The sequence below is a fragment of the Nyctibius grandis genome, chromosome 18, assembly GCF_013368605.1.
Source record: "Nyctibius grandis isolate bNycGra1 chromosome 18, bNycGra1.pri, whole genome shotgun sequence".
NCBI classification, from domain to species: Eukaryota; Metazoa; Chordata; class Aves; order Nyctibiiformes; family Nyctibiidae; genus Nyctibius; species Nyctibius grandis.
In genome coordinates this window covers 93,019-107,016 of record NC_090675.1, presented here as the reverse complement: position 1 = coordinate 107,016, position 13,998 = coordinate 93,019, and the positions used below count along the sequence as shown (strand labels likewise).

The following is a 13,998-nucleotide window of genomic DNA, read 5'->3' as shown; positions in this document are numbered from 1 at the left end:
TGTCCCCTCCATTGGTGCTGCTGTTTGACTTCGTCAGGAACCACATGCCTGTTTTAAGCCGCAGCAGAGATTAAATGGCTGTCAGTGGTGTTTGTGTGCTCTGTGTGTTTGTGGAGGGTGCTCTCACCGGTGCTGAGTTATGGCTCCCTGTGGCTTTCTGTTAATCTGACACCTGCCACCTCTGTGCTGTCACGCCTGTTGTTACTGCATCTTTGGGGAATTTTAGGAGTGTTGGGTCTCCAAACTGCATCATTGCCCTTGTCTGTCCCTGTTCAGGGCTTGCCTTGCTGTGTGGCGAGTGCGGAAGTCTTGGCCTCGACAGCCTGGAAGAATGAAACCTGGGCCCGTGGCGGCTTGTGTCCTGGTCAGCATGTGACATTGCCTGGAGGTGCTGCCCAAAACACTTCTGTGTTCCGAACGGCCTGTCCTGCCTAGGTCTTGCCAGGAACTTCGCGTAAGACCATCCAGCACAGGTCTTTTTGGCTGGGAGTGGTACCTCTCTGAGCACTGAGCATTACTTGTGATTTACGTGTATCTAAGCATCATTTGCACGTGAGGGTATTTGCCTATTTAAGTACTGAAGTTTTTTAAGAACTAAAGATTATGTCTCTCAGAGCTGCTGTCTTTCCTTCAGTGAAGGTTTCACCTGTGCTCTGCTGGTACTACATGGAGCGAGCAAAGCTTCATGGTACTGAACTCTGACCCTGCCAAAGACTTTATCTGCGTTACTTTGCACTGGATTTGCTGGGCCTGGCTGGCAGCGGTCTGTGCGGGAGCCAAGCCCTCGCCTCGCTGCAGTGACCCTGGATTATGTTTTCTCCCAACACAAACATGTTGAAAGCAAATGCCCCGTGTTTTCCAGCTGCGGTGTTCTGTGATACTGAACTGAGCCTGAGGAAGTAGCATGGCAGGGAGTGTAATGTCTACCGATGCTGGGTGTATGCTGTACAGGAGAGCTTTCTGCCTTTTCTGGAGAGCATTGTACCACTTCCAGCTGCAGACTCGGGAGACTGCTGCATGTTTGGAGCAAATTCAGCCCAGGGGCAGAGAGTGCGCTTTCCAGGATCCTCCCTGGTTAGCAGTCCGTCCGTCTGTGTGAGATTATAGTCCTGAAATGTCAGCATGTGAAGAGCAGTAGCCTGGCATTTGAGGGCATTGGTTACAGAGTGGAAGTCTCGGGGGTTGTGGCTCTGTGTCACACACTGATGCATTTTCATGCTATAAACCAAGTCACTTGAAAGACCAGAGGTGTCTTTATTCTGGCAGAGTTTGGCAGGAAACGTTCTCTTCCAGGCTGGAAAAGGTAGGGGTGTCCATGGGAAGCGGTGGGTACTAGGGAGCACCTGTCTAGTTCCTAGTGTGGTTTGAAGGTTTTAAGGCAGCCCTGCCAAATGTGATGTGTCCTCTGGATTGATCTTTCTTAAATTTGTATGTAGGGCTGAGGCCTGGGGCTGTGGACTGTTTCCAGAAGCAGGCTCCATACCCAGCCCTGAGCCAGCGTCCTGGCAGAGAGAGGGTCTGGCGTGGTGCGGCGTGGAGCAGGAGGAACTGAGGCTGGCTGGCGTGCTGCCTGCATTGCTCTGCCCCCTGACACTGAGGCAGGGAAGAGCTGCTCCGGTAAGCTGGCAGGGCTGACTCTGCTGCTCTGTGTCTGTGTGTCTGAAATTGGGGGTGAAATACTCAGGCACAAAAACTGAGCTAATCCATGTGCCTTTCAATGGGTGGTTTGGGCAGTTCATATTACTGGTTCTTCCTCTTCTTCCTCAGGTCTTCGTGATGTATCTTGAACATTAAAGCTATCCAGCCATAAACTGGTGACAAAATGACGCATCTTTCTTTTGGTGGGCTTGGGTGGTACATATTCCTTGTACTTGCTGGAGAACAGAGGGTAGGGGACAGGCTGGTGTTTCACATAGTGACTGCAGCATGTTGAGGAGGAGGGTGGGGAAAGGGGGTCCTGTGTCCCTGAGGCCATGGTGGGGAGGGTGGGCATGCTGCCTGCAGTCAGTGGGGAGTGGGTAGCATGGTCTCCCTGGACCACTGTGGACTTCACTCCTGCCTCCTGGAGACCCGTTCTGTGCTGCCCCTGACGTGGGGGTTGCTGTGCACTTGTGATGTATCCTCTGTGCTCACCGTGATCTCCGCGCTCACACGCTGCAGGCAGTGTTTGGTTTTGGTCAGAGGCGGGGAAGCGTGGCATGCAGGGTATGGAAGGATGCTTTGGGGCATCCAGTCTGTCACGTGTACAATGTATACTTCTCCCCAGTGTCACCTTCACTCTGGTCAGGCTTGAATGTTCCTCTGCTCCAGGAAGGATTTCAGGAGCTCGAGCACAAAGTGGCTGGAGCTAGTCCAAATTCACAGACCAACTGCCACCTCCCAGCACACCAGGTTTCTACCCCTTGTGTCAATACTGTTGTTGTGTTCTTGTGTTTCCCTGGTTGTTTACCTGATGGAGAGGTGCCAGGAGCAACTGGATTTGTTGTGGCTTTCCTTTAGCCAGGTGAGCGCGGTCCTTGTGGGGTGCCTGCGGCACAGCTGCTAGGGGAAATACAGCAGGGCCGAACCGTGATAGCAGCGGTGTGACGGCAAGGGCTTGTGTGAGCTGTACAAGCCCATCAGGATCAGAAGGTTGACGTGGAAAAGGAAACGGGGCACCAGTAGGGCTGACAGGGTGTGTGAGGCTGCACAGGGACCTACTCTGTATTTAAACCCCGTGTTCTGCCTCTCCTGTGGCAGTGGCTGACCAGTGCTGTTGTCATGAGGTAACTATTCAGTGCTCCCATCAGTGGGGTGCTGAGCACTCAGAGGGTTACAGAGCTGTCCAGAGAGGGAGAAGCGCTGGGCAGATCAGTGAGAGCCATGAGGAGTTTGCTTTCCCTCACCCTTGCTGTGGGGGGCGGAGGTTTGTGCACTGCTCCAGCACCTTCCTCTGCCAGCTGGATCTGAGCCATGGAGCAGAGGGTGAAGCTCTGCAGCTGCCTGCGGCCTCGGCTGTCTTCACACCTCAGGGACAAACCAGGACAGATCCTTGGGGGTCCTGAGCCACAGAGGGTCATTTCTGTGAGAGACGGAGCCCATCTTCCTGCAGGTGGGGGCAAGGCAGCCGTGGGTAGGGGTCACAAAAGGGAACAGCTTCCACTTCCAGGTCTACTGCGGGCTTTCCCTCCTTTTGAGGATATCTCCAGTTACCACAAAACACATCTCAGTAATAGACTACAGTCGCAGGTGCTACACAGCCCCTCCTGGCCCCCACCCTCAGGGTGGTGGGGGTGGCAGTTTCAGCTGGGGATGGCGGTCACCATGAGTTGTCGGCATCCTGAGGCCTTTGCTGGGAGGAGTGTGACGTTCGCAGTGGGGATTTCTTCCTTCTCACTCTCAAGTCCACTCGGGCCACTTTTATACATTTTCTAGCACATCCTACCCCTCTCTTCATTGCTTTGCAGCTCCACGTGATGTCTGCCTTTATAGTAAGTGATGTGTTGTACGCATGCTGGATGCTGCTTCTTTGCTCTCTTACCCCTGACACTGATTTGTGCAGCCTCTTAGGTTTGTGTCACTGAAAGGAACCGCCGAAGCGTGAGTTGATGGTGGGGCCTCAGCTGTCACCCTATTCTGTGTAACTTACTCATTCCCACCCTTGAATTACTAACAACAGACAACACACCATGCCCCTGTGAAAGGGAAGCAAAACTAAAACTAAGTAGTTAACAGCCACTTGGTAATTAGATGCTGTTGCAAACCAAGTAAATCAAACAAAAGCTCTGGGCAAGCTGAGACAGCCCCATCCTGAGGCCTTGCAAGCTCAGCGCAGCCCCCATTCCCCAGGCCCATCCCAGCTTGTTCTCATGGGCTGCTGTCCCTGTAACCACAGGCTCGGGGTGCTGGGCTGCTGGGTGGTGCAGCCTGTGGGCATGGGGTCTCGGTGCCTCATTAGGGCCTTTTCCCTCCATCCGGAGAAGCTGGGCTGCTCTTTGGAAAGGACGGGGAAAAACCTGGCTCCTGGCAGGTCTTTGGGGGTGCCAGCTGGGCTGGGGGCACAGGGGGCAGAGACAAGGAGCTGCTGGCTGGGGAGCAGGGTCCTGAGCAGCACTGGAGGGCTGGCCATAACACCCCAAAGAGGGGCTAGCTTGGCAGGGAGGGGGATGAGGGAACAGCCCCAGCCCTGACCTGCCCTGGGCTGGGTGGGCAGGGCTCTGCGCCCCAGTCCTGCTGCTGCTGGGCTGTGGTGGCTCTGCCCCTGCAGGGAAGGGCTGCATGGTTGGCAGCACCCATGGAGGGGGGGCAGCTCCCCCTCCCTTCAACAGCGTCCCCTGCGGCGACTCCTCTGTTAATCAAGTTAACTGTTAATAGAGTTTGCTCTGGTACCAGCCCTGCTGCCTGCCAAGTGCCTCCTGCATGGGGGGGCCCAGCTGGGGCACCCTGACACGACACCTTTCTAGCTGGCCCCAGCCTGGGGTTTTGCAGCCCCCGCTGACCTGGGGTTGAGGCTCAAAGGGTCTCCTGGAGGCTGCCCATGCTGGGGGCACCCCTTCTCTCCCAGGTGTCCTGTCCCTCCTGGGCTGGGGGCTGCTGCTTACTGAAAAAGCCAGGCCTGGGGGGGGCCAGGGAGGCCACTGAGCCGTGGGGCCAGCTCCCCTGCCCGCCCCCCCCGGGTTTGGCTGCACCCCAGCTGGCAGAAGGGCCGAATGGGCCCCAGGCTGCTGCCTGGCCCCGTGCAGAAATGAATGCAGGTGCACACCTGGCAGCAACGCTTCCTCCTTCTCCCCGGGGTGAGTGGAGGCACATTGGCCCCCCTCAGCACGGCCCTGTGGGACAGGCAGCGCCTGGTGCGGGCAGGGAGAGCAACTGTGCTGGCAAGGAGGGGCACAGAGGGATCACCCTGTGCTGCTGCCAGCTCCTGCCTGTTACCAATATCCCTGTCTCGTGCCCCATGCGGGACTTTGTCCTCAGCCCAGCCCTGCCTGTGGAAGGGGCTGCAGCTGCCGGCACGGTGAGGTGCTGCCCACGCACTCGGGGAGCGAAGAGACAGACACCCGCTGCTGCCATGCTCCCCAGAGGCGCAGGGTGCACCTACCCTCCCTGGGCTGGCGAGAGGCAGCTGCTCACCTTGAGGGTTCACGCTCATGGGGCCGCATTTGCCCTTGGCATAAGGTGCTTCAGCACCTGCTTGGGGCCAGGGCAGTTTGTCCTGGAGCTGGTGACAGACCCATGCAGCATGGCCTGGGACTGCCCAGTCCTGGGGGGCCGTGCAAGGCAGGCACGGGCTGGGGAGACCCCCTGGTTGTGCCTGGCTGGTTTTAGGGCAGCTTGGCTCCTTGTGCATGGTCACGTTGGTCCTAGTGCCAGCCCCAGTGCTGCACGCGGTCCCATCTTGCATGGCAGTAAAACAGCTCATCAGCATTGCCTTTGGCTGGCATTCGGCCCGTACAGGTGCCTGGCCCTGGGCTCCAGCACGCTCACGCTCACGCCATTGCCTTGGGGTCCTTTCCTCCTGAGCCAAGTGCTAGGGTGGCCTTCCTCTCCCAGGTGGGCATCCAGATCCCCAAGGAGAAGCCTTGTGCTTACCCACCACCACCCCTTGTGTGTGCGTGCTCAGAGCCCTCATAGCTCAACACACACAGATCACTTGGGCCCGTGTCCCCGTGCTGCACCCACAGCTCCTGGTCATCTCATACAGCATCCAGTGCAGCGCTCGGGGTAGCCTGGGCAACTGCCCAGGAGACCCCAGGACACTGGGGAGGACAGGGCTGCCTGTGCATCCCAACCCTCTCCAAACACAGCACAGATGGTCCCTCACGGACCAGCTGGCCTCCTAAGTGCTTCTGCTTGGTCCCCTTATTTCCCTGGTTAGGTTAGCCCTGCGGGGCTGGTACGGGAACACAACCAAATTCTTGTGCCGTGGTTGCCAGCTTACTGTGGTCCTTCCTCCTGGCATGTGGCAAGCCCCAGAGCCTGCCTGTGGCAATCAGTCAGGTGTGTTCTGGCACCTTTCATTGACAGGCTGAGCCCAAACTGAGCCTGCTGGGACCCAGGGAAGCAGGAGGTGCTCCATGAAACCCCAGATATTCTGGTGACTACCTTCTCCTCGCCTGCCAGTGAAGTCACAGTGGCTGGTCCCCAATTTATCCTAGTCTTAAACCTACTTTAACTGGTTATACTGGACGAATAGCCCCAGTCCTCCAAGCGAGGGATGGAGTTTGGCGTAAGGGCGAGTACCCTCAGTGGCGGAGGGGGTGATCAGACACCGCAAGGCAATGGTCCGTATTTTGGGGTGCTTTGTAGCCAGAGCCCCTTGCTGCTTGGGATGATTTCTAAGCAGTCTCCATACCAGTGCCAAGCTGCAGGGTGGGCAGGCAACTGGGAGAGAAGAAAAAAAAGCTACAACCAGACAAGGGCTGAAAGCATGAGAAGAGCCTGAACCAAATCAAAAGCTAGAAACAGCACAAGAGACACCCCAGAGCAGGGAACAAGCACCCCGGGGTGCTCGGGAGGCTGCAGCTGGAGGAACCAGGACTATCCCCCCCAGCCTTGTCTCGCCATCCACTGCGTGAAATTAAGGAAAGCAACAGAGGAGCCCGGGGTGAAACGGTGAGCTCAGGCCTCCTGCTGCCCTTCGCAGTGGTGGCTGAAGTCAGGGCTAGTGCAAATGGGTACTAAAAGCACCGCAGGGCTGCACAGAGGCTGTTAAGACCAGCTGCTGCGGAGCCAAGAGTGAGCCCCGCTGGCTGCAGGGTGTTACCCTTCACGGGGCCGAGGGCTTGGCTGCTGGAACGGGGCATCTCTGGTTACCAGCTGTCTTCACCATGTGTGGGGTCAAACTGCTGGGAGATGGTCCCTTGCACCTGCCTGGGGGGAGACTCCCACACACTGGGCTCTCTGCCCGCTTTGGGGGGCTCTGGCCTTCCCCAGGGTGTTAATGAGCTGAGCCAAGTGTGGGTACAGCATCCGGGGGCTCCCCAGGCTGGAGGACCCTCCTTGACTGCCAGTCACCTCCAAGCCTGGCAGGTGCCCCCTGCAACCCCTCCCTCCCTGCCTGTCCCCTCCCTCTGTTTATAGCCAGAGCCAAGGGGTAACACAGAGCGTGGAAAAGAGCCTTTATTTAGAAAGCATGTGGTGCCCAGTGCTCCTGGGCCCTCTTCCCTGCTCTCTCCCACCCAAGTGATCCCGCTGACATCCCTACAAACCACCCGCCCCCACCTCCTGCCACTATTCCCTCTTGCTGTGGATGCAGAGACCTCCCTGCTGGCAGCTCCCCAAGTGCAGGACCCACTGCCTGGCCACAGCACCTGCCCCATCCCACCCCTGGCCAAGCATCTCCATCCCCCTGTGAGCACCCACCCCTGTGCCTGCCCCACAGACACCACAGCCCCTCAGAGCTGTGCCTACACCACACACCCACCCCCACATGCTCCCCGGCCTGGGCTTTCCTGCGCAGTCCCCGTGGAGTCACAGGGCCAGGAGTGGGGACGTCCCCTGTCCTTGCCCTGCTACCGTTGTGGAGGCTCCCACTTCTGGTGTCGCAGCCGCTGCTGCCTGCGGAAGGGCTGGGGGCTGAGCAGGGGGATGTGTCTGACGAGGTGCAGGGGCGAGCCCAGGCGCGGGATTTCGGAGCAGGGAGATGCTGGCTGGTGTCCCAGGGCTGGGAGATGGTGTCTGGGAGGTGCAGCCGGCATGGCAAAGGGCACAGCGGCCTCCGAGGGGATGAGAAAGGCAGGCACAAAGCCGTAGGAGAGATTGAAGGCTTTGGGAGCTACTCCACTCCGCAACGGGGCAAAGCGGGCTGGTGCTGGGCTAGCCAGGGCACCTGGGCGCCCTGCGGGGCCCGCAGGGTCCCTGCCCACCTGGTCCTTCTGCAGCAGCTCCTGCAGTTTCTCCAGCTGCGTCCGGCAGACGTGGGAGCGTGTGCGGCTCTGGCAGAAGGACTCCAGAAAGGAATCGAGGGGCAGGTCCTGGGCCAGGAACTGCTCTATCTGTGCCTGTGAGACGGGCAGTGGGACAGCATAAAGCCAAGAGAGCCATGGGACGACGGAGGGAGCCCAGGTGGCTGAGCACCCCCCCAGACCCTGGACTCTTCTCCAGGGCCTGGCATACAGGAGGGCACGGAGAGGAGTCCGGGGCCTGGGCAAGGAAGGGGCAGCAGCACAGGGGTCTTGCTTGACTCACCTCCGACTCGGCCTCAGAAGCATTGAGCTTGGCTTGGAGCTGGCCCAGGGCGCTCTGTGGGCTCCACTTCTCCAGGTACGCCTCTGTGTCGGGAGGGGACGGGGCTGCCAACAAACCTCCCCCTGGACACCCCCGCGGCTGGGGACTGCAGTCTTTCCCATCCCCAACCATCAGCTCCCTCCCCGCAAACTGAAACACCCCCAAACACATCCCTGGAGCCACCTGCACACCAAGGCCTGCATCCCACTGTGGCATCGGTCCCAGCCGAGGGCTGGCTATGTCGCAGGCAGCATCACCCCCACTGCTCCTGGTCATGGCTGGGACATTTCCCTGGGGCAGGTTCGAGGGTGCTGAGCCCACCCAGGGCCCTTGTATTAACATGGGTTGGTCTGGCCGTGCTGTGCTCTGCCTTGTCCCATCGGCTGCACCCCACTCACCCAGGCGCTGCTGCTTGTCCCAACACGCCTCTCGTATCTCCTGCAGCTCCTGGTACTTGATGGCTAGGGAAGCCTTCCCGTCCTCCAGCCGCGGGCGCAGGGACAGGTTCACCCTGGCCAAGGCACAGTTTGAAGCCAAACACATCTCTCGCTCCAGCTGCAGGCTCTGAAACTGTGGGGACGGGGGGAGTGTGTCAGCACTGGGAGAAATGGGCAGAACCAGTCAGAGCTGGCAGCCTGCGGGAGGGGGTCCGTCTCCATCCAGGGGCGAACCCTCTCCTCCTGCACTGTCCCCATCCCTCCTCTCAGCCTGGAAAAGGAGTGCAACCCAGGCAGGATGCAAAGGCTGGACTCGGGCTACCAACAGCACAGGGCAGCTTACCCTGAATATGGCAAACCTCACAGCTGGCTCCCCAGCCCCCTTTGCAGAGGAAAGGGCTCGTTAACTAATAAGGATGGCAGGAGAGACACCCACCCTCTCTCGCTGTGCACACACCTTCCACCTTTGGGAAGCAGGGAGCAGAGCGTGGTGCCGGGCTGTGCTTTGAGAGGCCCAGGGGAAAGAGTCTGAAATCACAGAATCATGGAATCGTTTTGGTTGGAAAGGACCTTTAAGATCATCAAGTCCAACCGTCAACCCAGCACTGCCAAGGCCACCACTAACCCATGGCCCTCAGCACCACATCTACATGGCTTTTAAACACCTCCAGGGATGGGGACTCCACCACTGCCCTGGGCAGCCTGTGCCAGTGCTTGACAACCCTTTCGGTGAAGACATTTTCCCTGATCTCCAATCTAAACCTCCCCTGGTGCAACTTGAGGCTGTTTCCTCTTGTCCTGTCACTTGTTACCTGGGAGAAGAGACCGACCCCCACCTCGCTACACCCTCCTTTCAGGCAGTTGTAAAGAGCGAGAAGGTCTCCCCTCAGCCTCCTTTTCTCCACACTAAACACCCCCAGGTCCCTCAGCTGCTCCTCATCACACTTGTGCTCCAGACCCTTCACCAGCTTCGTTGCCCTTCTCTGGACTTGCTCCAGCACCTCAAGGTCTTTCTTCTCGTGAGGGACCCAAAACTGAACACAGGATTCGGGGTGTAGCCTCACCAGTGTGGAGTACAGGGGGACTCTCAGGCTGAGAATGATTTCAAAATAACCTGATCTGTTCCTGCAGAGGAGCACCGGGAACTGCTGGAGCCGGGGAGTGCTCGGGGCTCATCCCAGCTGCAGGGAATGAAGCCCAGTGTGGAGGGCACGGCGAGGGGCCAGGGCTTCCCAGCCTCCCCCACATCTCGGGGCAGTGAGAGCAGAGGGGGCAGCGGCTGTGGCCCTGCGCTGAGCTTTGGTGGCCCGAGGCTGCTTGGCAGGCGATGGCTGCTGAAAGCCCCAGCAGCAGCGGGAGCCCCCCGGCAGCCGCCGGCCGGGACGCCCAAGCAGAGGTGTCCCCGCGGCCACCCCGGCCATTTCGGGTATCGAAGGAAACCACCGAGCGGCGGCGCTAGGGACCGGCGGGCGATGACCGCCCCCGCGGGACACCCGGTGGCCGGGCTGCGGGCGGCTCCATCCCGCGCACCGGGAAAGCCCCGCTGGGGGCGAGCGCTACTCGGCTCGGCTCGGCCGGCTGCGGGACACGGCCCCCCCGGGCTCGGCTCGGCCGGCTGCGGGACACGGCCCCCCCGGGATCCCCCCGCCCCCCCGTACCTTCCTGCTGAGGCGGGCGGCGCGCTGCAGCCGGGGCTCGTCCCGCAGCAGGGCGCGGAGCTGCGCGGTGCTGAGCGCGCCGAGGCGGCGCGGGGAGCCGGGCGGCGCCAGGGGCCGGGACATGGGCCGGGGCTCGGGGGGGCTCGGGCCGGGAGCCCCCCGCCGCCCGCCCCGCGCTCGCCGCCCCCGCCGGTCTTAAAGGAGCCGCAGCCGAGCACAAGGCGCTGCGGTTCTGCACCGCGCCGCCCCCGGCTGGGCGGGGGGAACCGGCACTGCACCGCGCTGTGCGTGCCCTGTTCCCCGCTGTGCGCATCCTCTGCGCTGCGCGCTGCTGTGCGCATCCTGCACTTCACCCGGCTGTGTGCATCTGGCTCTGCAACCCACAGTGTGCATCGTGCACTGCACCCCGCTCTGTGCGTCCTGTACCTCCACGCGTGTATCCTGCACTGCACTGCGTGTGCCCTGTACTGCCCCGCACTGTGTGCATCCCGCTTGTCGCTGCAGTGTCACAGAATCACAGAATCCATCAGGTTGGAAGAGCCCTCTGGGATCATCGAGTCCAACCATGGCCCTGACACCACCATGTCAACTAGACCAGGGCACTAAGTGCCATGTCCAGTCTTTTCTTAAACCCCTCCAGAGATGGTGACTCCACCACCTCCCTGGGCAGCCCCTTCCAATGTCTAATAACCCTTTCTGAGAAGAAATTCTTCCTAATGTCCAACCTGACCCTCCCCTGGCGAAGCTTGAGGCTGTGTCCTCTTGTCCTATTGCTGGTTGCCTGGGAGAAGAGGCCAACTCCCACTTCACTACAACCGCCCTTCAGGTAGTTGTAGACTGCGACAAGGTCACCTCTGAGCCTCCTCTTCTCCAGGCTAAACAACCCCAGCTCCCTCAGCCATTCCTCGTAGGTCAGACCCTCCAGACCCTTCACCAGCTTGGTTGCCCTCCTCTGGACTCGCTCCAACACCTCAACATCTCTCTTGAAGTGCGGGGCCCAGAACTGGACAGAGGATTCAAGGTGTGGCCTCACCAGTGCCGCGTACAGAGGGACGATCACTTCCCCAGACCGGCTGGCTACACTATTCCTCATAGAGGCCAGGATACCATTGGCCTTCTTGGCCACCTGGGCACACTGCTGGCTCATGTTTAGCCAGCTGTCGATCAGCACCCCCAGGTCTCTTTCCACCAGGCCACTTTCTAACCACTCTTCCCCCAGCCTGTAGCGCTGCATGGGGTTGTTGTGGCTCAAGTGTAAGACCCGGCACTTGTTCTTGTTGAAGTACAGTCCTCACCCTGTACTTCACGGCACTGCACTTGTGCATCCTGTGGACATCCTGGCACTGCTGTACCCTCAGCTCAGGAGAGAGCGAGCAATAAGGCACCCTGTCACTGCCAGTGCTCTGCAGGTCCCCTTTGTCCCTTGCGGAAGGGAGAGATGGGAGCGCTGCCCGACTTGTGATGGGGAACTGCTCGCTGCAGGGTGTTGCGGTCACTAAATGTTTACAGGGATTCAGAAACCTAAAAGAAAAATTCAGGAAGCAGATACCTGCCTGAGGACTATCAGTTCCGCTTCGGTGCTGAAAACTCTCCTTGTGTCTTTGCCCTGTTCTTCCTCTTGAAGTAAAAGATGTGGTGGAGAAGCTGGGGAAAAGTGGCAAACCAGGAGCTCATGGGAGGTGGGGGATTACTTCCTGGGGAAGTTCTACCTTAGCAAAAAAACACAGCTGCAGGGAAAGCCATGCACTGCGGCTGGAGCGGGGACTGCTCTATCCTGGCCAGGACATTTCCATGGTGGGAGACAGCATTTAATGACCACTGCTTGATTTCAGGTGTCACCTCAAACCAACACTGGCTGCTGGAGCTGAGCAAAGGGAAGCTGCCAGGGAGCTGCTGGGGGCTGGAGGTCATTGCTGTTGGGTGGCCAAGAGCCCAGCAGGATTTAGGAAGTGTTTGGATGGGTAGCTTGGGATAAGGAGCTGTGTAGAGCTGGTGCTGTTGTAGGAGAGATGAGAACCTGTCTGTACACTGGGATGTGTTGTGGTGGCGGAGCAAGACAGCAATGCAGAGACACCCACTCGCTGAGCCCGTCCTCTTGGGCCAGTGGGTGCCAGTCCCATTGTACTGTGAGGATATTTTAGGATGCTGTCCTGTATCTCCTGGCCTGTGTCTCTCCACTGCCTTTGGAGAGCCCTAGCAGAAGACAGGGCACTGCTGGGATGAGAATTGTTTGCTCCTCAATCCGACAGTACAAATACAACTCCAATTTTGCCTGGCGCTTGGAAACCCCAGAGGCCCAGGAGCAGCAGCAGTGTCATTTCACAGTCTGTCCAGTGCCACCTGATGTCCTCGAGCCTGCTGCCTTTGGAAGCTGTCTTTGTTTAGCCCGCACCCAGGGCTAAACATTAGCAGTTTTTCTCTCACCCAATGCCCCTTCCCCAAATGAGGAAGGAAATTGGGAAAAAGAGGGTTAACTCATGGGTTAAAATTAAACAGATTTAATAAACTAAAGAAACCAATATCAACACCAACACAAAACACACCAAAGTATACTTAGCTACAGAGTTGCAGCAGGTTGTCCAGGAATAGCAATCATCAGCAATGGGGAGGAGAGAGCAAAAACAGCTCCCCTCTCTCTGCCTAGCAAGCCCTCCCTTTTATAGTGAACTTGATTGTTAATGATATAGAACACACCTGTGGGCCAACCTGGGTCAGCTGCCCTGGATTTAGCTTCTAATGGCCCTGATGACCATGGCTGGCCACAAACTGAAACAAAATCCCAATGAAACCAGGACAGGAGCCTAATCCACTCTGGGGGCACCAGGGGTGGGGTGGGGGCACCTTCCTGACAGTCATCCTCCACCTGCTGCTACCATCTCGTGCCCTTGGTGCAGCCTGTGCCCCCCCTCCCTGTGCTGTTGTGCCCATTGCAAGGCAGGCAAGGCCTTTGCTCAGGGTGCATGTCCCTCTCTGTCTTAGAGGATAACTAGTGTTGGGAGAGGCACTTCTGGGATTTCTAGTCCAACCTCTTGCATGCCAGAGGTGATCCCAAAACCAGACCAGGCTGCAGAGGGATATGTCTCATTGAATTCGCAGTGCCAAATTCACCACCAAGGCTGGAGATGCTCCCCTCTCTGGAGAGAGCCATCTGACACTGCAGAGTCCCTGAAGTGACACCTTCCAAGGCCAAGTGGGGACTCCAGCCAGAGCAGGAGACTCTGGCATGGGCTCTACTCTGAGGTCCCACCAGTCCTCTGTGTTTTGGTTTGGGGGGGCTCAGTGCTTGGTGCTGGAGACTCTCAGGAGAGCAAGTGCAGCCTGCTTCACCCAAGAGATGCTTTCAGTAGAAGTAGCCCTGAGCTCTCTTTTTCCTCAGACATCCCCAGGTGCAGATGTTCCCTGTGCTCTGCAGTGCTGAGGGCAGTTCTCTGGAGCAGCGTAAGGTACTTTCTGGCTCAGAGATCACAGAATCACAGAATGGTTAGGGTTGGAAAGGACCTCTGGAGATCATCCAGTCCAACCCCCTGCCAAAGCAGGTTCACCCAGAGCATGTTGCACAGGGTCACATCCAGGCGGGTTTGCATATCTCTAGAGAAGGACCCTCCCCCACTCCCTGGGCAGCCTGTTCCAGGGCTCTGGCACCCTCACAGCAAAGAAGTTTTTCCTCACATTGAGATGGAACTTCCCGTGTTTCAGTT

The 13,998-nt window shown here is 58.6% G+C and overlaps 2 protein-coding genes across 3 annotated transcripts in view; one reads left to right on the top strand and one right to left on the bottom strand.

Annotated features, from left to right (window-relative positions):
- The window catches only part of LOC137671951 (fibrinogen-like protein 1-like protein), a 30,663-nt gene that overhangs the window by 1,248 nt on the left and 15,417 nt on the right, over positions 1–13,998 (top strand). Inside the window, exons 2-3 of one of the 2 annotated variants that reach the window (XM_068415842.1) lie at positions 277–1,617; positions 1,768–1,820. The exons of the other annotated variant lie outside the window; for it this stretch is intronic. The gene's annotated coding sequence lies outside the window, so the exon portion shown is untranslated. Of the gene's footprint in view, positions 1–276; positions 1,618–1,767; positions 1,821–13,998 lie in introns of those variants that run through there. 2 annotated transcript variants of the gene reach the window in all.
- On the bottom strand, positions 7,353–10,423 carry VPS37D (VPS37D subunit of ESCRT-I). The gene is made up of 4 exons (XM_068415862.1): positions 10,301–10,423; positions 8,604–8,775; positions 8,167–8,249; positions 7,353–7,979 (listed from the first exon to the last, which is right to left on the bottom strand). The coding sequence occupies exons 1-4, from the start codon at positions 10,421–10,423 to the stop codon at positions 7,491–7,493; spliced, it is 867 nt and encodes a 288-aa protein (XP_068271963.1). The 3' UTR covers positions 7,353–7,490.